Genomic DNA, 27,659 nt, shown 5'->3' with positions numbered 1-27,659 from the left:
TTCACCATTTATTTTCTGTTTTGGGTACTTATATTTGCATGGTTCTCTTGATCAACCCAACCATAAATGGAGACTGTTTATTTACAAATTACAATGATGGGATCTTTCCCTTCCCTATGAAATTATAATAAGTTTAGGGGAAAATTAATGAAAAAAAGGGAGACTAAATGTGACTTTATATAATGCAGATCTATGATCAATTAATGCATGGTAGCAAAATCTTATTCAATTATTTGCTTCTAGTAGTTGTTTTATAATACTTTTTTTTTAAAAAAAAACACAATTTTATAAAATACAGTGGAAAATATAGAAGTTGTAAGAGAGGGGTCATGTGCTCATAATCATATGCATGCATATATGCTTTAATTAGAGAATATTTTTTGTCTCAAACAAATTGGGCACAATATGTCAATCAAACTATCATTCATTATCAATTTGGGCAGATGGAAAACAGCCAGAGACTATCCGAATCAGATAAAATTTGCAATTAACAGACAATTTTTTTTTTTTTTTGGAACCAGTGACTATAAAATAAAAGGTTTATATAGTGATAATAATTTAGAAAAATAATGATTTAGAAGATATTATAAAACGCATTTTAAACTTATATAATAATAATAATATGTTCTGATTCACATTCTACAGGTCCAGGGGAAGTCCACTAATCCAATTAACATATATGCTTCTCATTGATAAATTGCCACTGAGAGTTTGAGTAGGAATTATAAAATGAAATTTCATTCATGGCCAAGCCGAATTTAGATCTAGTGCAAGAAATTAGTGGCTCTAGGTTAAGGGAGAGGGGGACATAGTTTAATTATCTTTATTTTAGGGCAATTAATTAACTGAAAATGCCATCCATCTCATACTTCCACATTTGTATTTTCCGTGTGCATGTTGATTAAAACCACATCATTATATATATGACTTGAACCAATGTGTCCTTGCCCATGGTTTAAGTTGAATTGACTTGCTCAGTTGGTTGATCTCTTTCACCTCCATTCATATGGATAGAAGTTCGAAATCCCCAGGCTCCCTCTCCTAATTACTTGTACTCAAAAAGTTGAATTGACTTTGAAGTGTGTTTTTTTAATTAATCAAAACCCATGTCATGCAGCATTAAATCTTGCTCTAATTTAGAGGTTTATCTCTATCTTCCATTTATCTAATCCACAATTAAGGAACAAAACTAGTTCCTGAAGCAAACTTACAAGTTACAACCAAAATATGGGTGCTCAGAGTCTACAAACTGGATAAGATTCGTCAAGAACTACCTCGAAGATGGATAAACGCTAAAGCAATAATTTTGCCTTCTGTTTCTTGCTATCGAATCATTCTCCCTCCCCAAAATTTAAAATAAAATAATTAAATTGGACCAACATGATAGGTGCATATAGTTTTAATTGATACTAAAATGCTTTGCCAACTCCACTAGTGGTTGCCTGTATTAAGCACATGCTATGCAAAGTACTAGTATGCTTTAGGGTTGACAAAAATTCTAACCCTCTTGTTCAGCATCTTTCCCAAATGATGAAAACCTAACACATTGTTGCTAATCCTCAGATACCTACAACAACTAGCGTCTAGGGATAAAAATGCTGCACAGATTTCAAAGTCAAAAAGTAAAGTTAGGAGGACAGGCAGGAAAGTTTTTCTCCTCACATTTAGACGTGCCGAACTGATATAATCATATGCTTCATCAAATACTTCAACCATAACAACAGGGAATTGCAGTACAATTGAACCAAAAAAATCATCCGGAATGGCCAAACCAACCTTCTGTTATTTAATGATAAAGCATCTTGACATTATTCTCAAAAACACTTGTGCATCATCACATGAGAGAAAAAAATCTTAATCTTTGAGACGCCGCTCGGCTTGCATGGTGAAAAACCACCATTTGTATCAACAAAAAATCAGGATAGGAAATTTCAGATAGTAGTATTATGTAAGTATCTATAAACACGTCATTCATTGGTTTGGGATAAATATGCATGGGCTTCAGATGTGATACTCAATTGGCTCCGGCTGCACTGCTTTGTGCACAATCTCGTTTTGTTCCTTCACATGAACCTGATAGAAACCAGTGGCTGTGGCAGCTGATGGAGCACGGCCAACATACTTGATGTCTTCGATCGTTCCTCTGCCCAGGGACTTCATGGCAGAGCAAAGGCGGGGTGCAATATAGCTGTATGCACCCATGTTCATTGGCTCTTCCTGGCACCAAACTATCTCAGCATCTGAAGGAATCAAATTAGAAATTGTGAACCTCATGATGTCAGCAAAATAGGAAAATGCTAAATCAACTCAGGACTGTATACTTTTAATTTATATGCTAATGTAGGAGCTGAGTAGGCGTCATGTGTATCAAACTAATTTCTTGCACACACGTTGATATGACACCACTACATATGCTGCCACAGTTAGTTAATAATGATTTGAATTCTTTATACCTCTAGCATTATCCTATGGTCAAAGTATTGAGATGCAATACAGGAATCCAATTTACATACACCTATGAAAAGATAAAATAATGTATATTATTCGCTTTTTAAATGGCAAGTTCAAGGTACATACTTGGATATCGCTTCAGCTCTCTCTGGATAAGGTCATATGGGAAGGGGCAAAGCTGTTCCACTCTACAAATTGCGACATCCTTTGCTTCAACCTTTCTTCGCTCTTCGTCTAGCTCATAATAAAGCTGCATGCAGGGAAAACCAAGAATACATCGCAGAAAATATAATTAACTATTTGTTCCTTGGGTAAGATAAATGATATAAGTCATAATTCTCTACAAGTCAACAAAGTATTATTGATCTACTTCTGTCAGGTTCCATTCATAATTCTTTCATTCTCCAAGGTCTGCCGAATAAAAGCCTATTAATTACTTTACTGGTAAAATTATATTGCAAAGAAGACACACAACATGCTTTTATTTATGGAGGAAATCTAGGAATATTAATACCTTGCCAGAGCAAAGAACTAGCCGTCTAATACCCTCCTCCAGATTAGAGTGGTCATTCTGGTCCTTGATGAGGCGCTTAAATCTGGTCCCCTGCTTGTCAAAACCTGGGTGGCCTTGCACATCATCAAATTCAGATAAATTTGATTTGCACTCCTTGTGCCTTAGCAGGTTTTTAGGAGCCATCACAATAAGGGGCTTACGGAATTCCCTGTGCAACTGAGAAATGAAACAAGAACATTAGAACCTGCATAAATTTTTCAAGATACTGGAAAATGCTGATAAATGAAATAGCTTTTAAGTCACCTGACGACGCAGAACATGGAAGTAGTTGGCAGGAGTTGTCACATTAACAACCTGCCAATTGCATTCCTGAATTTGCTTCCGAAGTGTAGGATCCATCTCAGGTATGACAAAAGGATTGTCATCACTCATCTGTAATAAAATTAGTTAAGATGGGGATCCATGCCAGAGACAGCTGTTGTCTAAAGTGGAAAAAGGGAAGAGGGGGGGGGGGAGGGATTAACCATATTTGACAAAAGAATACCTGAAGAAATCGCTCCAGTCGTGCACTAGAATGTTCAGGGCCCTGGCCATCATAACCATGAGGAAGCAGCACAACAAGCCCAGTTTGACGAAGCCATTTGGACTCCCCACTACTCAAAAACTGATCAAATATAACTTGAGCTCCATTGGCAAAATCACCAAATTGAGCTTCCCAGATTACCAATGCATTCGGACTCTCCATCGAGTAACCCAATTCAAATCCCAGAACACCAAACTCAGACAGTGAGCTGTACATACAAACACAATTAGCTTCTGTACAAGGCAAATTAAAAACGAAAACACCAATTTAGCCAAGTACTATTCAATATCTAATAAGTCATAATGTGGTGTCTGGCAGTCCTACAACCTTACAAAAGGGAACGCTATAAAAAGTAATCACTCATTACCTGTTGCTAACTGTAAACATTTCCTCATCTTGGTTAGCCATAATGTGGTCAAGAGGGCAATACCTCTCCCCAGTTTCCTGGTCGTGAACTACAGAGTGCCGATGACTAAATGTACCTCTTTCAACATCCTGACCGCTCAATCGAACATGGTTACCTTCTACTAGTAGTGTAGCAAATGCAAGTGCTTCAGCAACTGCCCAATCAATTCCTTCACCGGTCTCAATCATTTGTGCGCGTTGTTCATAATTCTTCTTTACTGCTCTGTGAGGCTTAAAAGTTTCTGGGAGGGATGTGACTGCTTTGCCAACACTCTTCAAAATCTCTGGTTTTACCCTGTACAGGATATAAATTCATTAAAATACAATTAAGTCAAATCGAATATTAGGAAGAAGAGGTGCAACTGATAGAAAAACAGTGCTATACCCAGTATTCCGGATACGGGAAATCTGTTCAGGTGACTTAAATCCAGACCAATGAGATGAAAGCCAGTCCCTTCTTTGAGGAACATAATCCTTGCTAGCCAAGAATTCTTCATTGAGAATTGAATTAACCTTGTTCTGTATCCTTTCAATGTCTTCTTTGGTCACTTGTCCAGATTCTAGAAGTTTGTTCTGGTAGATTGTTAGAGCTGAGGGATGATTCCGGATAACCTATAAACCCCCAATAAAGTGAGATTTTGACATTTTATCATGAGAAAAGTAAAAAAATTTCTTGATTTTTAATGACTAGGAAAGATGGTCTAACCTTGTACATTTTGGGCTGCGTGAAAGATGGCTCATCAATCTCATTATGCCCAAATCGACGATAGCACACCAAATCAACAACAACATCAGAATGGAAAGTCTGGCGCCATTCAGCTGCAAGCTCACAGACATGAACGACTGCCTCCATGTCATCAGCATTTACATGGAAAATAGGGGCATTCAATGCTTTGGCAACATCAGTACAATACTGTGAAGATCTTCCAGACATTGGATCAGTTGTGAAGGCAACTTGGTTGTTCACCACAATGTGTATAGTCCCACCAGTGGTGTAGTTAGGAAGAGCACTTAGATGCAGAGTCTCGTAGACCACACCTTGCCCAGCAAAGCTACCATCTCCATGAATCAAGATACCCACATTCTTGGTCCTGTCCGGATCACTTGAATAATATTGCTTTGCTCTAGTCTTCCCAACAACAACAGGGTCTACAGCTTCCAAGTGACTTGGATTAGCAAGCAAAGATAAATGAATTCTGTTCCCACCTCTAGTGGGTCGATCATAAGAGGTTCCCAAGTGATACTTGACATCACCAGTCCCTGTGTATAGTCCAACTTCATCCACAGGCTTTGTACCACCACTGAATTCACTAAATATCTGACGCAAAGGCTTCCGAACCACATTACCCAATACATTCAGTCTTCCTCTGTGAGACATTCCAATAACTATGCTCTCAACCCCAAGATCTGCTGCCCTATCAAACATCTCTTTCATGCCTGGAATCAGAGTTTCTCCACCTTCAAGCCCAAACCTCTTTGCTGCTGTCCACTTAGTGGCCAAGAAGTTCTCAAATTGTGTACTCCAAATAAGCCTATCAAGAATAACCTCACGACGCTGCCTATTGTATTGCATTGGTGTCGGAGTCTCAATCTTGTCTCTCAACCAGTTACATCTATTACGATCGGCAATGTGCATATACTCATACCCAATAGTTCCACAGTAAGCCTGCTCAAGCCGGGTCAGTATGGACCTAAGGGTCTGGACAGGACGGTTCTCAGACAAAAACCCAGCCATCCTCCAGACCCCTAAAAAGAACTCCCTATCGAGATCAGCCTCAGTAAACCCATATAGAGCAGGGTCCAAATCATCAGGGATTTCTCTCTCTTCCAGACCCAAGGGGTCCAATTTAGCTTTCATGTGACCATTAACCTGGTATGCCCTCACAAGCAACAACAAGCGCATACTCTCTTGAATGGTTTGGCCTGAAATTCCTGGCGAGGTAGAGGCCTGACCAACAAAATTCCTAAAGAAATTGTCCCATGACTCATCAACGCTATTGGGGTCGGCTTCCCAAGCCCTCTGAAGCCCCTCCAAATAAACACTGCTGGTTCCATCCAGGAAACTATCAGTTAGCCTAGAGAGAGGTACAGGGCGTGGAACTGGGGCAGATTGCGCCTTTGATTTACATAAAGTGGTGTGAAAGTCTCGATTTTGCGACGGAAGGACCCGCCTCCTACCTGCATATGATCCACTGTGTGATAGAGTTCTCCTAATGGCAAGTTTTGCCACGCTAGACCCTGCTCTAAACCAAGTCATAGCTAGCAACCCAATCTATCACACAATTTTATCCAATTCAACAGAAAATTCTACGTCACAAATCTTCAGAACATCAATCAAAACCCTGTTCAGACCAATCCAAAAACAAATCAAATAAGCATACCAATTATCATATCTTTTAATACATTCATACATACACACTGGAAAATGAGTGCATCAAACTTGAATGAGATCACAGAGATTATTTTCAAAATGAAACAAAAAAAATTTAACAAAACTGATGCATGAGAACTATTCTGACAATTTTGATCCACAGAGAAACGATACTGTTCCGTGAACCTAATGCTTTGAGAAACAAAAGTTTCGTTTCAGTCAACAGGAAACGAGATATAAAAAAATAAAAAAACCCGAAAGATAAAGGCTTGAAATCGACGGAGATTAGGGAATACCTGAGAGTGACCGAGGTAGAGAAAACGAGGGATATAGAAGGGAGAAAAGAATAGGGAACCCTAATCGCTGGGTAGCGACGGTGACTTTTGTGAGCTTTCTGAGTGCAACATTTTATTCCTTTTTGGTTAATTGTCTGAACCGAAAAATCTTACTTCCTTATTATTTTAATATTTTAATATGGATGGGTCGGGTAAAGTAGGCCCAAATCCATGCCCAAGCCCAAACATCATGTTGATTTATGGAAATTGTATGCCCAAATCAATCCCAAGATCTTTTCCTTCTTCATCTGGCTTGCTTCTTTTTCAAACTACTTCAACACTTTGTTTCCTTTTTATTATTATTTTTTTCAGTCGGAACTTCTCATCTCAGTCTGTTTTATTTAACTCATCACGGGGGGACAAAACTTGAGGCTTTTATAAAGAAAAAAGAGATATTTAGTTATATATCTATTTTTAACATTAATGACATAGATAAATTCTACGTCATTTAATTTTTATAAACAAATTCAAAAAATGACAACTGGCCCTATTAAATTTAATTTTGATTATTAAATTACTTTGATGACCTATAAAATTTTGGATTTTTTTTAATGAGGTTTTGGGTTGAGTTTGTTTTAATAAATCAATGACAGTTTTGTAATTTATAGGAATTTCGAAACTTCTTTGTTATACTGTAAATGAGCTTCAGGTGTGTTTCTAAAGTCTAATTCATGTATAATTTTTTAATAATTTGAATACATATATTGGTTATAATAGTGAATCTCCCAAGAAAAAAAAAAGTCAAATTGGAGAACCTTGTTGCTCACACAAAGAAGCTGCACCATTCGATACTTTGCAACATCTTTTTCTATGAATGGTTGGTTCTTATTTTCTGATAAAGGTATGTTTAAATCAGAAAACTTTGTGAAGCATATTTTATCTGTGGTGTTCTTTAGCCCTCTCTAAATCACTCACATAAAAAGAGGCATATTTCATATAGGATCCCTTCTGCGGCAAGAAAAATCATCTTGCCAATGTGCACTTTTCGCTAAATCTGCTCATATCTCACCCAAATTCAAGAGCAACTGGGTTTCGGGTTGTTGCGTCAGTTTATTGGGTGTATAATAACTTATAAATAGGGGTGGAAATTTCCAACTCAACCCAATAAACTATTCGCAATCCGCACAATAAAACTTTCGGGTCAAATTCTAGTCAATCTGTTAAGACACAATTAATAAACAAGTGGGTTTTGGCAATGAGTCGTCTCGTTTATTAGGGATGGTAACACCAACCCATCACTCTTGTGCAACCTCAACACGACACCACTCATTGCCACCCCTAAGTGTTAGTGCATTATAAAAATTGTGGAGAAACACTGAGTAATGATGTAAATTCGAGCAGGGTTTATTGCAGGAAGGTAAATTCACAATGTTTGAATTTTGAAGAGATACTTTACGATATCAGTGAAACTAGGCAAATAAAACACCTTTTCTTGACCAGAAGCTCATACCTGATTATCTATATCCACATCAAGACAAGCAAAGATTTAATACAGGAAGGTAAAATACTGTGAAGATAAAGCATCTTGTGTTATTTAATGAAAAAGCATCTTGACATTAATCTCAAAAACACTTGTGCATCATCACATGAGAGAAGTAAAAAAAAAAAAAAATCTGACTGTTTGAGACGCCGTTCGGCTTGCTTGGAATACCATGGTGAAAAATCACCATTTGGATCAACAGAAAATCAGGATAGGAAACTTCAGATATAGTATTATGTAAGGATCTATAAACACGTCATTGTTTGGTTTTGGATAGATAAGCACGGGCTTCAGATTATGTGATACTCAATTGGCTCCGGCTGCACAGCGTTGTGCAAAATCTCGCTTTGTTCCTTCTCATGAACCTGAGGGAAACCAGTGGCTGTGGAAGCTGATGGAGCACGGCCAACATATTTGATGTCGTCGATCGTTCCTCTGCTGAGAGACTTCATGGCGGCGCAAAGGCGGGGTGCAATATAACTGTATGCACCCATGTTCATTGGCTCTTCCTGGCACCAAACTATCTCAGCATCTGAAGGAATCAAATTAGGAAATGTCAACCTCATGGTGTCAGCAAAATTTATCGCCTGATTTGATTTCACAGCTAGTACAATGTGATCTTTTCGAATGGAAAGTTCGAGGTACATACTTGGATATCGCTTCAGCTCTCGCTGGATAAGGTCATATGGGAAGGGGCAAAGCTGTTCCACTCTACAAATTGCTACATCCTTTGCTTCAACATTTCTTCGCTCTTCGTCAAGCTCATAATAAAGCTGCATGCAAGCAAGGGAAACCCGAAATACAGCGCACGCGATAGAATTAACTATTTGTTTCTTGGCTAAGATAAAATTATATAAGTCATAATTTGTTCCTTGAATATAGTACCTTCCCAGAGCAAAGAACTAGACGTCTAATACCCTCCTCTAGATCAGAGTGGTCATTCTGGTCCTTGATGAGGCGCTTAAATCTGGTCCCCTGCTTGTCAAAACCTGGGTGGCCTTGCACATCATCAAATTCGGATAAATTTGATTTGCACTCCTTGTGCCGTAGCAGGTTTTTAGGAGCCATCACAATAAGAGGCTTACGGAATTCCCTGTGCAACTGAGAAACGAGACAAGAACATTAGAATCTGCATAAACTTTACAAGATACTGGAAAATGCTGATAAATGAAATAGCTTTTAAGTCACCTGACGACGCAGAACATGGAAGTAGTTGGCAGGAGTTGTCACATTAACAACCTGCCAATTGCATTCCTGAATTTGCTTCCGATGTGTGGGATCCATCTCAGGTATGGCAACAGGATTGTCATCACTCATCTGTAATAAAATTATTTAAGACGGGGATCCATGCCAGAGACTACTACTGTTGTCTAAACTGGAAAAAAAGGGAAGGAGAGGAAGGAAAGAGGGAGGTGGGATTAACCATATTTGACAAAAGAAACCTGAAGAAATCGCTCCAGTCGTGCACTAGAATGTTCAGGGCCCTGGCCAAGGTAACCATGAGGAAGCAGCAAAACAAGCCCAGTTTGACGAAGCCATTTGGACTCCCCACTACTCAAAAACTGATCAAATATAACTTGAGCTCCATTGGCAAAATCACCAAATTGAGCTTCCCAGATTACCAATGCATTTGGACTCTCCATCGAGTAGCCCAATTCAAATCCAAGAACACCAAACTCAGACAGTGAGCTGTACATACAAACACAATTAGCTTCTGTACAAGGCAAATTAAAAACGAAAACACCAATTTAGCATATGGTGGTGTCTGGCAGTCCTACAACCTTACGAAAGGGAACACTATAAAAAGTAATCGCTCATTACCTGTTGCTAACTGTAAACATTTCCTCATCTTGGTTTTCCATAATATGGTCAAGAGGGCAATACTTTTCCCCAGTTTCCTGGTCGTGAAGTACAGAATGCCGATGAGAAAATGTGCCTCTTTCAACATCCTGACCGCTCAATCGAACATGGTTACCTTCTACTAGTAGTGTAGCAAATGCAAGTGCTTCAGCAACTGCCCAATCAATTCCTTCACCGGTCTCAATCATTTGTGCGCGTTGTTCATAATTCTTCTTTACTGCTCTGTGAGGCTTAAAAGTTTCCGGGAGGGCTGTGACTGCTCTGCCAACACTCTTCAAAATCTCTGGTTTTACCCTGTACGGGATATAAAATTCATTAAAATACAATAAAGTAAAATCGGATATTGGGAAGAACAGGTGAAACTGATAGAAAAACAGTGTTATACCCAGTATTCAGGATACGGGAAATCTGTTCAGGTGACTTAAATCCAGACCAATGAGATGAAAGCCAGTCCCTTTTTTGAGGAACATGATCCTTGCTAGCCAAGAATTCTTCATTGAGAATTGAATTAACCTTGTTCTGTATCCTTTCAATGTCTTCTTTGGTCACTTGTCCAGATTCTAGAAGTTTGTTCTGGTAGATTGTTAGAGCTGAGGGATGATTCCGGATAACCTGTAATCCCCCAGTAAGTAAAAGATTCAGGACTCAGCTTTGCACATCTCAATAGATGCACTTAAACTTTCAATATAAAATACCATGACACATTTAAGTGAGACTGAGATTTTATCATGAGAAAAATACCAATTTTTTTTCTTCAATCAGGTAAGAATATCAAGTTTTTAGTGAAAAGGTAAGATGATCTAACCTTGTACATTTTGGGCTGCGTGAAAGATGGCTCATCCAGCTCATTATGCCCAAATCGACGATAGCACACCAAATCAACAACAACATCAGAATGGAAAGTCTGGCGCCATTCAGCTGCAAGCTCACAGACATGAACGACTGCCTCCATGTCATCAGCATTTACATGGAAAATAGGAGCACTCAATGCTTTGGCAACATCAGTACAATACTGTGAAGATCTTCCAGACATTGGATCAGTTGTGAAGGCAACTTGGTTGTTCACCACAATGTGTATAGTCCCACCAGTGGTGTAATTAGGAAGAGCACTTAGATGCAGAGTCTCGAAGACAACACCTTGTCCAGCAAAGCTACCATCTCCATGAATCAACACAGCCATATTCTTCGTCCGGTCTGCATCACTCGAACAATACTGCTTTGCTCTAGTTTTCCCAACAACAACAGGGTCCACAGCTTCCAAGTGACTTGGATTAGCAAGCAAAGATAAATGAATTCTGTTCCCGCCTCTCGTGGGTCGATCATAAGAGGTTCCCAAGTGATACTTGACATCACCAGTCCCTGTGTATAGTCCTCCAACTTCTTCCACAGGCTTTGTACCACCACTGAATTCACTAAATATCTGTCGCATAGGCTTCCTAACCACATTACCCAATACATTCAGTCTTCCTCTGTGAGACATTCCAATAACTATGCTCTCAACCCCGAGATCTGCTGCCCTATCAAACATCTCTTTCATGCCTGGAATCAGAGTTTCTCCACCTTCAAGCCCAAACCTCTTTGCTGCTGTCCACTTAGTGGCCAAGAAGTTCTCAAATTGTGTACTCCAAATAAGCCTATCAAGAATAACCTCACGACGCTGCCTATTGTATTGCATTGGTGTCGGAGTCTCAATCTTGTCTCTCAACCAGTTACATCTATTACGATCGGCGATGTGCATATACTCATACCCAATAGTCCCACAGTAAGCCTGCTCAAGCCGGGTCAGGATGGACCGAAGGGTCTGCACGGGACGGTTCTCAGCTAAAAACCCAGCCATCCTCCACACCCCTAAGAAGAACTCCCTATCAAGATCAGCCTCAGAGAACCCATATAAACCAGGGTCCAAATCATCTGGGATTGCTCTCTCTTCCAAACCCAAAGGGTCCAATTTAGCTTTCATGTGACCATTAACCTGGTATGCCTTCACAAGCAACAACAAACGCATACTCTCTTGAATGGTTTGGCCTGAAACTCCAGGCGATGTAGAGGCATGATGACCCACGAAATTCCTGAAGAAATTGTCCCACGACTCATCGACGCTGTTGGGGTCGGCTTCCCAAGCCCTCTGAAGCCCCTCCAAATAAACACTGCTGGTTCCATCCAGGAAACTATCAGTTATCCTAGAGAGAGACACAGGGCAAGGAACTGGGGCCTTTGATTTACATAATGTGGTGTGAAAGTGTCGATTTTGCGACGGAAGGAGCCGCCTCCTCCCCGCATATGATCCACTGTTTGATAGAGTTCTCCTAATGGCAAGCTTTGCCACACGAGACCCTGCTCTAAACCACGTCATGGCTACCAACAGAAAATTGTACCTCCGAAGCTCAGACCTCAATCACAAGTTGTTCAGAACATGAATCAAAACCATGCAAAAACAAATCAATCAAATAAGTTTCCCAATGATCGTATCATCTCTAGATACCTTAGTTAATGTAAATATTAAGAATTGAAATTATTAATTAAATAAAGATAATATGGTAAATTCACATTTTTTTAATATTGAAAAAAAAGTAAAATTCAAAGAAAATTCAAATAATGAATCCTAATTTTATGGAACACAACTACCCATTATCAAGCCTTTCGCAGACGTGAAAGTGCGTGCGGAGAAACTAATACCTTTTTAATCCGTACATTCATTCATGCACATTTTGGAATATGAGTGCATTAACTTCAACTCGAAATGAGATCACAAAATGAAGTTTTTGTCATAAATAGCCAAAAGAATCCAATTAAATAGACTGAAATACCCTCATAATTAAACCCAAATAACAATGAAACTCACAAAACGATTTTGTAAGTAAGTGAGTTTTATTAGGCATAAAACACCATAGGAGCCCCACCATCAATTTCAGATTATTGGTTTTGTGTGTCGGACTCTACCCATAGGTATTCCAATAGTTTGCGGCAAGGAGAGCTATTTCTAAGTCGCTCTTTCAGATCAGTACTTAATATCCCGTCAATGGTTACAGTGGAGAGATTTCACCATGTATTTATTTATGCAACTGATAGATATATTTCACCATAAGTTTATGCACCTGATTCGCAAATTTTAGATTCCGTTCGTGTTCGACCATGGCGAAGTGGACTCTCCATTATGTTCATCACTCCTATCCTTCTTTGAAGCAATATTACATCACACATGTTGTAATTGGATTGAAGTTGTGTTGGCATGTCCTGCTCCATGTTATAATACAACTAAAGACCTATTATTTGGTAAACCCTAAAATTAACAGGTAGAAACTATGGCATGCTTCTTCCTATGAATGGTTGGTTCTCATTTTCTGATAAAGGTCTGCTTAAAATAGAAAATTTTGTGAAGCATATTTTATCTGGGGTGTTCTTTAGCCCTCTCTAAATCACTCACGTAAAGGACGCATATTTCATATAGGATACCTTCTGCTGCAAGAAATGTCATTTTGCCAATGTGCACATTTTGCTAAATCTTTCTCCTCTCTCATCCAAATCCGAGAGAAACTGGGTTCTGGCCGGGTTGTTGGATCGGTTCATCGAGTGTATTGTAAGTATCGGTACATTATAAAAAAATGTGGAGAAACAATGAGTAATGAAGTAAATATGAGCCGGGTTTACTGCAGGAAGGTAAATTCACAATGTTTGAACTTCGACGAGAAACTTTATAATATCAGTTAAACTAGGCAAAGGAAACACCTAAAGCATTTTTCTTGACAAGAAGCTCGGACCTAATTATCTCTATCTACATTGAGACAAGCAAGCAAACAGAGGCAATGACAACAATCCCCCTAGACCAGAACGACGAAAGGGTGGAAAATGTCATATTATAAATTCCACATTTGAGATAAAATAAAGTAACAATGAAAACTACTTTTAATACTGATGCTGGTAGTCGAGAGATCTAAGAGAGGCGGCCACCATAAAGTTATCAAGTTCCCCCTCAAACCCAAATCAGTACGACTAACAGAACCTTCCCTCTTTCTACTAACCGCAGCAAGATGACTTTTGTGCAGCTTGACCACCGGCAGCTTTGTCTTGTTCGTTAATCCTAAGTGTCTGAGGCTGAAACCATCAAACAAAATGAGGAGTTAAGAGAATAGTTGGGGAAAGAAAATTATTCCCACTTTGAAGAGCATAAAAAATACTGACTTTGAGAAGCTAAAGAAAAAAACGGAGGACACGAAAGTTCAAATAAGAAAGGTAGTTTTACTATTAAAAAATAGAAAAGAAAAGAAAAACACCTCAGTGCCCCTGGCATCAGATTCTGCAAGTCTCTGCTTGATATCTCTGCCTATTGAAAAGAAAACCTCCTCCACATTCATGTTTGTCTTTGCACTCTGCGGAACAGTTTCTTTCAATATATAAACAGAATATAATTTCTTATGTAGTCATAGTACCAAAGGTTTATTATTACTTACAGTTTCAAGGAACTTGATACCATACTCATCAGCAAGAGCTTGACCCTTAGATGCAGGCACAGCCTAAAAAACAGATAATTTCATTGATAAAGCCTGGGCATGTGCATACACACAAACACATGCAAAAAGAGGTAGGGAGGGACAAAGTGAACGAGTCTAGCACCATCATGTTGAACCCAACAGGGCACTAAATTCATCCACATCTAATCCTCTTAGTCTTTTAGGTGACCAACCACCAGGTTAAAAAAGAAGTGCATTTCCTGTAAGTGAAAAAATACAAACTACACACCCTTTTGCTTTCATCCATATCAGCTTTGTTTCCCACCAGTATCTTGTTGACACTGACAGAAGCATGTTGTTCGATGTTGCGAATCCAGTTCCTAATGTCTGCATATGAAGAGACAATTACCATAAGAAGCACTAGATACAAATATAAAAATCATCCAGATGAAAGAAGTGCCACCATAACAAGGCAGATTTCAACCATCCACCACAAGGAAAGTAGAACTAACAGTCAAAATGAACCATGAGATTGAAATGTCTACATTCCAATCCACAAGATTTGAAATAATTAAGATAAATACAAAATGGGCATGCTATCCAAAATTCATATGCTTAGGCAAGGAAAAACGAGAAGTTACTGTTGAAAGATGACTCATCAGTAACATCATACACCAACAAAATACCCATGGCTCCTCGATAGTAAGCTGCAGAGCATAACAGAAATACATAAGAAAACTCCTGCATTACAGTAAGAGGGGACGTGATTCAAGAAGAAAATCAAAATTATCTCTAAAAAATGAACCCGAGCTAGTATGAATGAAGTATGTACCACCTATACAAGTAGTTAAATCAGATTTCTCCTCTCATCCAAATGGCAGCATCTAACTTGCGTTTTCCTATTTAAAATTAACTATTTGTAAAATATCAAGCACATACCTGTAGTAATTGTTCGAAATCGTTCCTGACCAGCTGTATCCCAGATTTGCAATTTAATCCGTTTGCCATCAAGCTCGATGGTTCTTATCTTGAAATCAATCCTGTAAAATAAGATATGTAAGAAAAGAGATGCTAAACAAAGCTGAGCTTCTACAAGAAAGCACATCATGACCATGTCTCCACTGATGCTAAAAGTTTCCATATACAAAAATTCAACGGTTTCCAAGTATACAAACCCAATAGTGGTGATAAAACTTGTTGTGAAGGAGCCATCAGAGAAACGCAAAAGCAGACAACTCTTCCCAACACCTGAAACATTCAGCTGAAAATGTTTAATTTTCATGAACAAATTACACATACAGTCATGTCCTTAAACACAATCGTTTATAAAAAATTGGATATATTCAAACTGGACACAATTAAATATTTCAACACACCCATTATTCTTCAACTAAAAACACTTTGAGAAAAATGACATTTTGTTAATAAATAGATCATTCACATGAAAAGAAAAGCACATTGGCTCCCATTGATACCAAAGTAAAGGAAAAACACATTAGATCTCGAAAATGTTCAACTCCCATTTCTCCCATAATTTTCTCGGGAACCAAACAGAGGAGGATATCAAACAATAACAATAACTAACCGCTGTCGCCAATAAGGAGAAGCTTGATGAGATAATCGTGATCGGCCCGAGCCCTTGCCGGTGGCGCAGCCATGGATTGATTCTATCACCAACCCAAATTGCAAATCAAACTCGTTCTGCAACCAAAATGGAAAACAAAACAGTAAAATAAAAATTCAAAATTCATAGAACTGCAGAAGATCGCACAGAGAGAGAGAGAGAGAGAGAGGAAACCTGTGAAGAAGCTTAGCAAGTGGTCGGGGACATGAAAAGCGATCCAATGAATTTGAGAGGACTTCTTCGGGTTCAGGACCTCCTTGGTTGTCTCTGTATAATACGTGGATCACTCTCTACTGTATGCGGAGCTCTGCGTCTCCGTACACCCGGCTTCACTGAATGACTTCTCTGCTATTTATGTACGTTCATTTTATTTTTTTCATAATTTTGCGCCTAAAAAACTAAATATAATTTTTTTTCAATGTCATCTTTGCATAAATATTATGTGAAATATAATGTTACAAACGAAAAAAAAATCCATTTACTATTTTTAACCTAATATTTTTTTATATTGAGCAAAATCCAGTGTGTATTTCCAATATGAAAAAGGAAATATTAAGCACAAAATTAGAAAAGTGGATCCCCACATTGATTTTTTTTTTTTTAATAAACAAAATCTGGTGATATGATAAAATACTTATTAAATTCACAGCAAAAGGATAATAAAACACAAATACCAAATTCGAAGAAATTCAAATTGATTGTATAGGATAATGATGGATAAAGATCAAGTTCAAAAGATATATATTTTTCTTGATAGATAAAGTTCAAGTTCAAAAAACATGGAGCTAATGATTTAACATCTTTTCATATTATGACAAAATTGTAAGGGTTAACTATTGATTTATCATCTGAATTTGTACGGTACTTTTAATTCGTACCTTCAACTTTGTTTTTGAAAAATTAAGCATACAAACTATCAATTTCCCCTCTACTATCTTTTTTGTTTTTAGTATAAGCGATAATCTAAACTACAAGAGATGGGGATTTTTCAAACACACACAACTATGATGCCTTGGGGATTCGATAATGAGACCTCTCGTTTGCAAGTCAATGTTCTTTTTCTATTAGGCTAAACCCCGTTGGGCCCTCACCGTCTAAATTTCAACATTTCATCTTTGGAACTTTTGGGCCTAAGTTTGGAGCCCAGTTGTTAACCTCGTTTGGATCTTGTCCGGAAGAAGCCCAAAAACTCACGTAGCTTAACAATTTAATAATTTGTTGCTTTGAGTTCTTGATAAATCAAATAAATTTAAAAGGGAAGGTTTTTTTCAAAATTCTCCATGTTCATTTTAATATGATAAATGAAGAGTTAAAACATTTGCGAGTGATTGCACGTATTTGAAATTTATCAAAAGATTTTATGTCGAATTCCTTGTTATTGAAAAATGATAAAAATAAGTCAATGGGGTCTAACCCAATGAAAAAGGAACTTGACTTGCAAACTAGATGTCTCAAGTTTGAATCCCTATAACATCATAGTGTGTATATGAGAAATCCCCCTCCTTTGTAATTTAAACTATCGCTTATTTATAATTAAAAAAAATACATTACAAATGAACAAGAGTTAGACAATATCAATTTAGAACGTTGGATCAAGAGTTATAAAATTCGAATTTAGAACGTTGGATCAAGAGTTAGGAACACTGTAGCCAAAATAAAAAATAATAAAGAGTAATTGAAAACAATGAACAGTGAGGAAAAAGGTACTATAGAAAGGAACACAAAAGGAAGTTATGCTTAGAGCATATGCTGAGAAGATCCTCCACCCACCTTCCCTGCACCTACAAAACGTCACAACACATTGCTCTTTCTTTGTAACCTCTTCCAACATCTATCAACAACACATTCTCTCGTCTTGTTGCTTCTGCATCATCTCATTCATCTCTGCTACTTCTTCGTCGTCCGGCCACCGATGGAAGTCGGGAGCGGCGGTGATACCGTCGGTGGTGAAGTTGGTGGTTTTGTTGCTACTACTACTACTACCAACAAAGGCGACGATGATGATGCAGTGCAGACGACAAAGAAAGCTTAGCTAATTGAAACTTGAACAAGTCATGTTGGCTTTGATTTGATGGTAGGGCAACTACAGATCTTTGGCAGTTTTTCAACAAGTGTGTGTTTCTCTTTGTGTTTCTCTTTCCCTTAATGCTATTTCATTAGCATTCTCTCCTCCTAATAAAGATCTTCGGCTGGTTCATGTAGTCTCTCTCTCTTGTATTCTCAAACGTTACATAACTCCTCTCTCTCTCTTCTTTCCTTTTTTTTTTTTTTCTCTCTCTCTCTCTCTCTTGGGTTTGTATGTAATTTTGTAATAATTTTTATATATAGTGTGTTTTTTTGTGTTTATATTAACCACAGCATGAATCTTTAATTGTGGGATGTCTAAGATCCATGCGGACCATTAATTGAGTAGAGGTTGAAAGCGATGCAAATAATGATGTTAAGAGGACATGAAGCACGAAAAAAAGTAGTTGTATGATTTGATGGTTATCACTCTTGTCCCCTTCCCCTCCTTTCTAAAAAAGCTAATTGCCAACCTTAAACCAACCTTGAAGAAGATGAAGAAAAAAAATAAACAAAACCATGTCGCATGCATAAGCTTAAGCTCCCCCAAGTCCCTTGTAAGCTCTTAACCATTTAAGCTGAGAATCCCATGTTAGACCAAAAAAACATTAAATAACAGATCGAATTACTCGCTGTTGAATCATTGAAACAAAAATAGCAGACGAATTAGTTGCTTGAACACAATGGATTGGAATTTGAACGTCCCTGATTATTGCCCGCCTAATCTTAGGTCTTGTTTGATTTATGGACAGGATTGGATGAGAAATCATTTCCCATGTCATTTAAACTGAAGACGTATCAGTAATTGGATGGTTTTACAGTCTGCACAAGCAATTTTGATTACCCAAACTTGACCATGACGAAACTTTGTGGAAAGGTTGACAACAACCTCGAGAACGAATCATTACAACATGAATAAAATCTTTTTTATTCTCTGACTTTGAAGCCAAAAAAATAAAATTCGTCGGCTCTTATAATTCTCAAGCCCACCCAAGAAATGTATGTAGTAGACAGCAAGGGAAACAGAAATTGTAGTCATACTGCACCGCATTTAAATAGCAGATAACTGATCGGTAAGGAGATGCTAATTTCCTTTTTGAAAACCATATGCATAAGCAAATACCATTAAAACCCGGAAAAGTAACGTCTCTACATGACATGCAGAAAACAAAGCACCGCCTGCAACACAACAACTTCTATTCATTCATTATTGCGATAAAAACCTAGCCATTCAAAATTATTCTGCGGGATGCAAAAATGTTGGATTTCATAAGATAATTTAAGACTGAGGCCACAACCACCAGATGCACTATGGATAACCAAACACTTAAAGATAAATTCTAGCAAATAACATTCCAGTAAAAACCTCTATTAGCATTCAAAACAAACACAAATTGAAACATAGAAGTAACCTATGATGTTCAAAAGTACACCCAAAAGCTCTTCATTAGCGGGAAAACTCAATTCTCATTCCTGGAAAAAACCTTGCCTAGTAAAAGAAACCAAGCACTTTACCACCAACATTCTTTCTCCTAGCCTCCTCATGATCCATAATGCCAGCAGATGTTGTCAGCACTATGTATCCAAACTGCAAGTTCAAGCAAAAAACCATAAGCCCAGCAGAATAAGCTATGTGCACAATGACACAGTTGCACACCATGAAACGCAATAAGGGAATCAAATGAGACATCCAAACCAGACTAGAAATCGATATAATAAGGGAATCAAATGAGACATCCAAACCAGACTAGAAATCGATATAAGGGTTCTAGATTACTATAACACATTAACCATATTACAGGATATCTCAACGTTTGATTCAAATGGGAACCAACTACAGAGCTATATGAATCACCACCACTAACATGATCAACCAAATATAATGACCTAATCCTGCACATCTTTCTACATTCTAAAAATTAATTGAAAAAATATACATGTTAAACGAATCCAAACTACAATGTTATTACTCAACAGGAACCCATCAAGAAATATACACGTTTCTAGGCTTGAAATAGTTAACTGATAACAACTGGCTAACCTGTCTAGATGGAAGCAATCTTGCAGTCCAGCCTTCAATCTCCTTAACACCCACATCAAAACGAGGGCTGATAACCCCACATTTGTTAAGCCGTCCATTCAGTTCGACCACAATTTTACCAGCCCTGTGGTCATCAACATACTCGAACTCACCAATGTATCCTATAGAGAGAAACAAAAGCATAAATGTCTATATAATCAGAAAATTTTCAACTAAGAAACAACTGGGAAATTATTTAAGTGGCGAATATAAGAATTAAATAAAAGATACATACCATGCTTTTGCATCACCAAAAGAAACTTGATGATGACCTTGGATGATGGTCTGATCATGACCTGGCGCTTGCCCCTTTTCTCTGCATTGTACATGCTCTTGAGCGCATCGTTCAGAACGCTAACTCTCACCATTGTCGCTTCTGCATGTTATAAAAAGAATTCATTAAGATCATCGGGTTTTGCACCCAAAAAAATCAAGTAAAACAAATGAGACAAACAGAAACATGTAACTAGAAACCTCATTTCAATGTGTTCCTACTCAATGGGACCAGAATTACACAGATTCACTTGTCAAATCTTACAGTCTAACTAATTATATAATAAACGCAATCAACCACCATATTGGTAGTTTGATCCCTTTTCCCATTTCTAGCTGGGTCAAACATATTAATCAAGATTCAATAAACAACTATTGTGGTTTGTTTAAGACTCATAATTTGTTAAACCCAATTCCAGAACATCTATTCCTACAAAAATAAAACACAAAACAAACAATTGGCCTTGAGCAGAAAAAAAGTTTCAGCATTTCAATCCAGAGAAACACATCAAATCATAAATCACAACTACACAGGCGCCTAATCAAAACATATTTGAAACCAAATTGATCAAAGCAATATCCAATAGATCTAGATGTGTTAGGATCAACTCTACACCTCAAAAAATCATCCAAAATAAATGAAAAGGGTCATACATGAACAAATAAGAGCCTCAAAAGGAACACAGATCGAAACAGTTTCACTTATTGATGAAGAGAATGAAGTTTTAGAGTGAAGTCTTCACGTACCAGAAAAGATGCGCAATATCAGCAGAGGCGCCTCCGAGAGCTAGGGTTTCTAGGGCTTAAGAAGGAACGAGTTAGTGAAACCGAGCACATATATTTGGTGGGAATGAGGGCGCCTTTTACTGAATTGCCCTTACGGACCCTTATTTGGTTCAACACGTCGTCGTTTCCTTAGGATCGAATTCGCTGTCAGGCCCATTGTCTTCATGCAACGGCCCCATTAAAGCTCGGGCGGGAATTATGCAGCCCAAATTGGGTACTTGTATTTGTATTTGGTTATTAAAGGAGATTGAAATTGGTGAATAGATTACTACTATGATTTGTCTGAGATTGAGGAATAAATTAAGTGATATAGTTATGAGTTTATAGTCCCATTTTATTATGTCACAATAAATATAAAACTTTACTTTTTATAATATGTTTCAACAAATTATTAACATTAAAAAGTCATCATGCATTCCTCTCGTATGAAAATGTTAGAGAAAAGTTGCATTTTAACAAGTCCATAATAACTTTTTTATGTATCATTCACAATTCTCTATTTTTTAAACCTCTCATGATACCTGTGTGTGAGTTTTTCCTACTCTCCCTTCCAAACTTCGGCAACAAAACCAAATTAAGTTGTGGTTATTATTCACTTCAAAATAACATAGAATTATTAATTGTTTCTAGAACACTAATTATATGTGCATGCGAAGTAGCATTTCCTTTTATATAAAGGCCTGCAAATGGTTATCGTAAACATGACGATTCATTCATATGGCTAACTTATAATAAATTGGATTTCGATTTGAGAGAGAGAGAGAGAGAGAGAGAGAGAGAGAGGATTGACTTCATAAAAATACAGACCGTATAGATTCACAAAGCTCATTAAAATATACACCCAAACCGTAGACCATGCAAAATCTCATAATAATATATTTGCATGGGGAAGAAGACTCATTCATGTAAATGAATTTCAACTCATTTTTTCAAGGTTGAAAACAAGACCTAAATGACAATCTCCTACTTTGACCTCCCGAATTTCCACCTGGTCAACCATAATGTTTTTATTTTTTATTTTTAAACTCTCCCTCAAATAACAACATAAGAATAAGGTTTGTTTTCTGCAGTCACAGACTCAAACCATGCAAATTACTCCAACTTGATTATCACATTGGACGCTGAACAATTGTCCACATGTCATCACGTAGTCGCTTTGAGGATTGTTAATATTTTGCACACCAAAGACAGGAGGCTGACTTAGTTTTTATTTATTTATAATTATTTAATTTTCCGGAGAATAAAAACAGAAAAAAACATAACATGTAGAGATTTCAAGATAACAACAGTTATAGGACTTTATTTAGTCGTGCTAATATTTACTTTATTATCTTATATGAACTAAATTATTGATAATTAATATAGGATTAATTAAGAATTAACATCAAGGACGGTCCGAGAATCACCAACCAAACAAGAACTACTTGCAGTTGCAAAGGAAATTAATTAAAAGTAATATATATATATATATATATAAGATGATGATGCTGTTAATTTGCAGTTCTACAGGTACATTTGTATGGGGTATGAACATTGGTCAACCCCATAGTAGGAAGAGGTCAAACTTAAGCTTCGATGAGCCTAGGCACTGGAAGACAAAGTACATTAGGAGAGGTTTGTTTATCTGTATTCTTGACTTGCATATAATTCTTGGTTTTTATGAGTTCTTTTTATCTTACTATGGGCAATGAGAGAAATTTATATATGTTATGCAGTGTATACCTTTTACGTTAACGTTCGAGAGAAACTTACATGTCACAGGTGTATACCTTTGACGTTAACGTTCGAGAGAAACTTACATGTCACAGGTGTATACCTTTTACATTAACGTTCTCTCTTTTCATATTGATCAGCCTTGGCTTATTCATGATCTACTAATTAAGATGGCTTTATGGTATTTTGTTTGTACACACTTATAACATTTCATTTTCAAAAGTACCAGCTAAAGCAGATAAATTAGACCAAGTACTAAAGTAGCAAATCTGACCTCCTTCGCTTACCAGCTGAGACTTCCAAAGTTGTATAACTAGCCAGTTTTCTCTAGCTGTTATATCCAAATTAGAACTGGCTTCTGAGACTCGTTCACGTGACAGACTCCGGAAACAAACATATATGATCTGGATTGATTTCTCACAAATGCCAAAAACAGAGCAATGACCAAAATTTAAACCCCATATTTCATTTCAGTAAGTGACCCAAAATTGTTAGCTTCTCACTGTATATCCCTCATTTTGCAGTTCCCTCTTAGGTGTGACAGTCTGTTGTTGCATAATATTATGAAGTGAATTAGTAACATTACGTACGGTGGTGTAATCACACGGAACTAATCGAATCTTTGGTAGTTTATAGCTTTAAAAAAAAAGGATCAACTTAAAACTGTGTATGATGCAGAGTTTGGAACAGAACAGAAACCGAGTCAACATGTACTCATTTATCTAACTTTCCATCATCTTGTTTGTACATATACGATTAAGCTTTGACTATGGCAGCGTGATTAAATTTATACAAATCAATTGCTGGAAAAAAAAAACCAGTCATTTTCGAGGCATATTATTAATAGAAAGCAAGTCAAGTTAAGTGATAGCGAAAGCAAACAGATAACTTGGTAGCTAGGGGGAGAGAGAGAGAGAGAGAGAGAGAGAGTGAGAGAGCCGCCCCATGGCATTATATAATTTAAGGTTCTGAGTCATCTGGACGTTTCATATTCCTTTCATGATCATGCAGTTTCTTACCAATTACATATAACCTTGTCTTCCCAACGTTTTCTCTTTAAGGATAAGAACCGTTGCTACACTCAAAAGGAGCCCGAAGCTCACACCTCCACTGCAGAATATATACCTCCACCTTTGGACAAATTCTCATCTCATTGGTCTTGGCTCTTTCACTGGCAAACCCTTCCTAGTTTAGAGTTTTTTGAGATCAGAGGTGAGAATTCAGTCGGTTCTGAATCATGTTTTCAGAGTAATCTTGGGCTCCAAATCTTGCCATTTCAGTTCTGACTTGTGTATTTCTTAATCCAGTTTGATATTTAAAGTTTTTGGTTTTTTTGGGGCTAATTAGTTTCTTTGAATCAATGCTTCCTTGGGTAACTTTTTCTTGGTATACTGGGATTTTATTTTCGTTCTTTCGATCGTGCTTGGTGCTGGATTTTTAGTTTGATTAAGAATTTTAACGAAACTCCAAGGCCACATTTTCTGTGTGCATGCATTGTGCTTCCAATTAGACAACATTTTTGACAACTTCGGTTTTTTATTTTATTTTATGTGTTTTCATTTTCTGTGTTTAGAAGTTGATAGGATCACTTTGGCAAGATAAGGCTTTTCTGATCTGTGTGTGCAAACATCAACAGAAGGGCTATCTGTCTCTGCAGAAGTGGATTTGTTGGGCTCAATGAGAAACGCTCTTCTTCCATCTGTACCCTTCCATCTTTACAACTTTGGTAATGATCATTACAATTTACAAATCTTAATTAGCATAGATTGATATTGTTTAATTTGACCACAAGGGCATTTGGGCTCTGCAGAAACTTGTATATGATGAAGATGGTTCTACGTAACCATCCAGTGATTGTTTTGTGTCTTCAGGAAACAATATTGAAGTTCAGATGTCAAATTGGGATGCTCAAGTCAACATGAACAGAAGACTGTAAGTAGTCTTTTTCCCTTTCAAAATTGTATCCCAATTTTTTTTTTAATGGAAATCATATGAACCAGTCTTTAAAAATTATACCAGTCTTTAAAATGATCAGGGATTATTTTTCCATAGTTTCTATATCTTTCAAATGTACAAATAAGTTTGAAAAAGTAATTGTATGCATCAATATTCCATACTAGTGTAGTGATTTAATATGTTATCGCATTTCTTAATAGAAAATGTCTTTAAAAAATTAAAAATAAAAAAATCTCGGGACTGATAATCGTCCCTCCAGCAGTAGAAAATGTTTTAGAATTCACCTCTCTTGGTAAGCTTAGCTTTGATTTACTGATTTATCTTCTCTTCAATACTTCACAACAAAGTATATCAAAACCATTATTGGGATCATTTAAAGTAATTGTACAATCACAGTTTATCCAAATGCTGCCTCTACAAAATAAGTTAATTAGGCCCCCAACCCCACTTACAATAATGCAACCTTCTCTTCTGCTTTCTTTCTTTCTTTCAAGAAAAAAAAGAAACTGAAGTTAATTGGTCATGGCAAATATGGCAGTGGGTTTTACATGGGGTCCAAGGCATTCGAAAGTGACAACCAAAATAGCAGAGCTGGAGACGACTTTTCTCTTCCTCTTCCTCTTCCTCTGCAGTCATCATCCCTCCTTGCTTATCAACCAGGTTTGGTTTATTTCCCTATCCATATGTTTCTGTTTTGAGGAACAACTTTTCTAATTTGGCCTAATTTTAAATTTTTTTTCCCCAGTTTTTCTTGTCCTTGCCACCTACCCTCATCAAACATTTTGTAATTTAGTAAACTCTAATAATTGACTCGCAAGAACTCTGGGTTTAATGAATTACCTTCTTTGATTGCAGCTTATCCATCTGGTGCATTCAGATACCATGATGGTGTTTCCCAGCAGCCAGTCTTGCTGGACAAGAAGATTTCAGCTCCCCAATTTGAAGCAGTATGTTGATCTTCTTTAGTTGGTAGCTAAGATTTTAATAAAAAACTAGCAAGACTTCCCAATTCACTTCAAATATCAAGCGATTTACTTCACATGATTGTTAGTTGTTGATATGGGTGTCACGATAGGTTTCACACAAATCAACAGTTGACAACTGTATACTTATGTATGTTTAAGTTAAAATACGAAAAGTAAATTCGGTAACAAGACAATCATTCATCTTCTATTGTTCGATTATCAATTTGGACCACACATTTATACAATAATACAACTGAGGTGATAACAAATCCTAGAACTAATTTTATTCTGGTTTTTTTCTTTTTGTTCCCTTGAAGGATTTCCAGGCCATACAAAATGCAAGGAAACGTCCAATTGAGGTTGATGACCTTGGTGGTCTGGTTGGTGACAAGACAGCTCTAAACGAATGGAACCAAAATAAGAGAAGCAAGGTGACAAATTCTCAACAACAATGGCATCAACAGTTCCAAGAAACCTCAATGCAACAACAAAACAATAAGGTCTGTTAAACAAAATTAATTTAACATTAATTTATCTCTTCATTTAAGTTATTATGGCCTTGTTGTTGAGCTTTTGCTGCTTTTGCCAGAAGTTGCATGCGCCTGTGAGAAGAAGCCAAAAGCTCAGTGACAAGATCACGGTTCTTCAGAAACTGGTTTCCCCCTATGGCAAGGTTAGCAGTTTGCAGAATATACAAAAAAAAATTATATCTAGATTTCTAATTATAGAAAAAATATTGTTTTTCTGCAAATTAATTACATTAGGCTTCTGAACTCATTGCAGACTGACACTGCCTCAGTTCTTCAAGAGGCTTCCATTTATATCATGCTACTTCAAGAACAAATTCAGGTTTATATAGACCTAACAATATCTTCACTTCTTTATGCTGCATATAAATTTTAGTGCTAATTTGTTTCTTGGGTTTTGTTTTTGTTTTTAATTTTTTTTTTAGCAGAATCTGCTAAGGATGTTTAGTAGTTCATACAAGAATGCTGCAGTTCTTCACACACAGGTAGGCAATCACTTAAATTTGTGCGTGGAACGGGGATAGCACTGTTTTGCTATCCCGGCTAATCACGTTATTCTACGCATGATAACTTTTTCACTCGTCATACCATTTCACACAAGTTTTTCTACCCTCTAACCCTGAATTTTTTTCCTTACAAATTATATTGGGAATTGTGAACAGGAATGTGGGAGCCGGCAGGTGCTCGACCTCAGAAGCAAAGGCCTTTGTTTGGTTCCTGTATCTGTTACTCAGAAAGTGACCATGGAAGAGGGTGTTGATCATGCTGCTACATCAAGAAAAATTGTCATAGCTAATAACTTGTACTGATCTATAAACACCAGCCCAACTATTTTGAACTATAGAATTTTAATCCCTTCCTTCTTAGAGTTGATTTGAAGAGGGAATTGAGAGAATATTAATCTTGAACCAAAGAGAGGTCCCTTTGCCCCACTTTGTTACTTAATTATAACAAAAGGTGATGTGTTGAGTAGCTTCGGTTTTATGGGCAAGTCCTAATATTACATCATTTCATACTCCTTTTATTCGATATCAAAGAGAGTAAGAACAAAGCTCGAATGTTAAGATGAAAAGATGTACAAGTGATTCTTTAACAAAAAGATTGGCTATTTTGATCAAACACGAGATGAAAAGATGTACAAGTAGTTCTTTAACAAAAAGTAAGTCAGTCGTGACATTTTTGAGTGATTCAAGGTCATAAATTAAAATGAGACCCTTTTTCCTT

At 37.1% G+C, this 27,659-nt stretch overlaps 5 protein-coding genes across 10 annotated transcripts; 1 reads left to right on the top strand and 4 right to left on the bottom strand.

The window, feature by feature from the left end:
• Positions 1,741-6,756, bottom strand: LOC18786835 (2-oxoglutarate dehydrogenase, mitochondrial). The gene is made up of 9 exons (XM_007220848.2): positions 6,621-6,756; positions 4,660-6,295; positions 4,339-4,565; positions 3,916-4,248; positions 3,510-3,756; positions 3,269-3,397; positions 2,966-3,181; positions 2,578-2,701; positions 1,741-2,240 (listed from the first exon to the last, which is right to left on the bottom strand). Exons 2-9 carry the CDS (start codon positions 6,208-6,210, stop codon positions 2,002-2,004), a joined length of 3,066 nt encoding a protein of 1,021 aa, XP_007220910.1. The 5' UTR covers positions 6,211-6,295; positions 6,621-6,756; the 3' UTR covers positions 1,741-2,001.
• LOC18784973 (2-oxoglutarate dehydrogenase, mitochondrial) lies at positions 8,118-12,352 on the bottom strand. The gene is made up of 8 exons (XM_007220225.2): positions 10,805-12,352; positions 10,385-10,611; positions 9,961-10,293; positions 9,582-9,828; positions 9,328-9,456; positions 9,025-9,240; positions 8,789-8,912; positions 8,118-8,671 (listed from the first exon to the last, which is right to left on the bottom strand). Exons 1-8 carry the CDS (start codon positions 12,350-12,352, stop codon positions 8,430-8,432), a joined length of 3,066 nt encoding a protein of 1,021 aa, XP_007220287.1. The 3' UTR covers positions 8,118-8,429.
• On the bottom strand, positions 13,623-16,456 carry LOC18785166 (ras-related protein RABE1a). Its single transcript, XM_007218317.2, has 9 exons — positions 16,246-16,456; positions 16,033-16,148; positions 15,623-15,695; positions 15,387-15,487; positions 15,089-15,154; positions 14,737-14,834; positions 14,448-14,510; positions 14,271-14,366; positions 13,623-14,091 (listed from the first exon to the last, which is right to left on the bottom strand). The coding sequence occupies exons 2-9, from the start codon at positions 16,103-16,105 to the stop codon at positions 14,014-14,016; spliced, it is 648 nt and encodes a 215-aa protein (XP_007218379.1). The 5' UTR covers positions 16,106-16,148; positions 16,246-16,456; the 3' UTR covers positions 13,623-14,013.
• On the bottom strand, positions 19,383-21,274 carry LOC18785336 (40S ribosomal protein S15a-1). The gene is made up of 4 exons (XM_007218530.2): positions 21,236-21,274; positions 20,451-20,591; positions 20,177-20,337; positions 19,383-19,723 (listed from the first exon to the last, which is right to left on the bottom strand). The coding sequence occupies exons 2-4, from the start codon at positions 20,581-20,583 to the stop codon at positions 19,625-19,627; spliced, it is 393 nt and encodes a 130-aa protein (XP_007218592.1). The 5' UTR covers positions 20,584-20,591; positions 21,236-21,274; the 3' UTR covers positions 19,383-19,624.
• On the top strand, positions 23,916-27,464 carry LOC18785148 (transcription factor bHLH113). Of its 6 annotated transcripts, none has more exons than XM_020556740.1 (10): positions 23,916-24,199; positions 24,624-24,713; positions 24,859-24,919; positions 25,482-25,603; positions 25,799-25,890; positions 26,226-26,408; positions 26,501-26,581; positions 26,692-26,757; positions 26,861-26,920; positions 27,098-27,464. In XM_020556740.1, the coding sequence occupies exons 2-10, from the start codon at positions 24,665-24,667 to the stop codon at positions 27,242-27,244; spliced, it is 861 nt and encodes a 286-aa protein (XP_020412329.1). In that variant the 5' UTR covers positions 23,916-24,199; positions 24,624-24,664; the 3' UTR covers positions 27,245-27,464. The 6 variants fall into 6 exon arrangements, with proteins under 6 accessions (XP_020412329.1, XP_007218775.1, XP_020412326.1 ...); XM_007218713.2 differs by having other exon boundaries at positions 26,498-26,581; positions 26,864-26,920; XM_020556737.1 differs by having other exon boundaries at positions 26,498-26,581.

The sequence above is a fragment of the Prunus persica genome, chromosome G2 (genome assembly GCF_000346465.2).
Source record: "Prunus persica cultivar Lovell chromosome G2, Prunus_persica_NCBIv2, whole genome shotgun sequence".
In the NCBI taxonomy this organism is placed as follows: domain Eukaryota; kingdom Viridiplantae; phylum Streptophyta; class Magnoliopsida; order Rosales; family Rosaceae; genus Prunus; species Prunus persica.
The sequence above is the reverse complement of the archived record's forward strand: the minus strand, read 5'-3'. Positions and strand labels throughout refer to the sequence as shown.

Coding starts and splice junctions, on each gene's coding strand:
- LOC18786835 (XM_007220848.2), bottom strand. CDS start 6,210: ATGACTTGGTTTAGAGCAGGGTCTAGCGTGGCAAAACTTGCCATTAGG. Junction 3,757..3,915: donor ATGTTTACAGTTAGCAACAG/GTAATGAGTGAT, acceptor TTGTATGTACAG/CTCACTGTCTGAGTTTGGTG. Junction 3,182..3,268: donor TCCATGTTCTGCGTCGTCAG/GTGACTTAAAAG, acceptor TTCATTTCTCAG/TTGCACAGGGAATTCCGTAA.
- LOC18784973 (XM_007220225.2), bottom strand. CDS start 12,352: ATGACGTGGTTTAGAGCAGGGTCTCGTGTGGCAAAGCTTGCCATTAGG. Junction 9,829..9,960: donor ATGTTTACAGTTAGCAACAG/GTAATGAGCGAT, acceptor TTGTATGTACAG/CTCACTGTCTGAGTTTGGTG. Junction 8,672..8,788: donor AGAGCTGAAGCGATATCCAA/GTATGTACCTCG, acceptor TGATTCCTTCAG/ATGCTGAGATAGTTTGGTGC.
- LOC18785166 (XM_007218317.2), bottom strand. CDS start 16,105: ATGGCTGCGCCACCGGCAAGGGCTCGGGCCGATCACGATTATCTCATC. Junction 14,835..15,088: donor TGATGAGTCATCTTTCAACA/GTAACTTCTCGT, acceptor CTTCATATGCAG/ACATTAGGAACTGGATTCGC. Junction 14,511..14,736: donor ATATGGATGAAAGCAAAAGG/GTGTGTAGTTTG, acceptor TCTGTTTTTTAG/GCTGTGCCTGCATCTAAGGG.
- LOC18785336 (XM_007218530.2), bottom strand. CDS start 20,583: ATGGTGAGAGTTAGCGTTCTGAACGATGCGCTCAAGAGCATGTACAAT. Junction 20,338..20,450: donor TTTGGTGATGCAAAAGCATG/GTATGTATCTTT, acceptor TTCTCTCTATAG/GATACATTGGTGAGTTCGAG. Junction 19,724..20,176: donor GATTGCTTCCATCTAGACAG/GTTAGCCAGTTG, acceptor TTGAACTTGCAG/TTTGGATACATAGTGCTGAC.
- LOC18785148 (XM_020556737.1), top strand. CDS start 24,665: ATGAGAAACGCTCTTCTTCCATCTGTACCCTTCCATCTTTACAACTTT. Junction 25,604..25,798: donor CCTCCTTGCTTATCAACCAG/GTTTGGTTTATT, acceptor CTTTGATTGCAG/CTTATCCATCTGGTGCATTC. Junction 25,891..26,225: donor CAGCTCCCCAATTTGAAGCA/GTATGTTGATCT, acceptor GTTCCCTTGAAG/GATTTCCAGGCCATACAAAA.